At 49.1% G+C, this 509-nt stretch overlaps 1 protein-coding gene across 1 annotated transcript; it reads right to left on the bottom strand.

Moving 5' to 3' along the window:
• Positions 1 to 53: 53 nt before the first annotated feature.
• Positions 54 to 509, bottom strand: LOC108754269 (histone-lysine N-methyltransferase SETMAR-like). Its single transcript, XM_018496466.1, has one exon. The coding sequence runs from the start codon at positions 507 to 509 to the stop codon at positions 54 to 56; it is 456 nt and encodes a 151-aa protein (XP_018351968.1).

Raw genomic sequence — 509 nt, 5'->3', positions numbered from 1 at the left:
CGATCTCTTGCGCATTATGTTGTCCTAGATGATCCACTTTTCGTCGCCAGTCACTATTTTGAGAAAAATAGTTTGAGAAACGGGTCGCTTTCGTGCCGCTTCAGAAGTGAATTGCAGATGGATATGCGGTTGGCCAGGTTCTCCTCGGTCTTATGCGGCACCCAAATATCGAGGCGGGACACGTAACCAAGCTGTTGCAAATGCCTTTGTACGGTTCCATAACCTATTTTAAGTGTCTCCGCAATCTCTCGCACCTTTAGCGTCCGGTCTTGCTCAACCAGTGCCTTGATATCATTCGAATCAACCTCGGTGGGCCGACCGCTGCGGGGTCCATCTTCAAGACTCGTATCTCCGGAACGAAATTTGGCAAACCATTTCTGAGCGGCACGTTTTGTTAAGGCATCGTCCCCGTATACGCTGCATATCTTTCGGTGGGCCTCCGCAGCTCGCTTGCCTTTCTTGAAGTAATAAAGCAAAATGTGCCGAAAATGCACCTTATTCTCCGACAT

The sequence above is a fragment of the Trachymyrmex septentrionalis genome, unplaced genomic scaffold (assembly GCF_001594115.1).
Source record: "Trachymyrmex septentrionalis isolate Tsep2-gDNA-1 unplaced genomic scaffold, Tsep1.0 scaffold786, whole genome shotgun sequence".
Classification (NCBI taxonomy): Eukaryota; Metazoa; Arthropoda; class Insecta; order Hymenoptera; family Formicidae; genus Trachymyrmex; species Trachymyrmex septentrionalis.
Note: the sequence above shows the minus strand (reverse complement) of the source record. Positions and strands in the feature narration are given on the sequence as shown.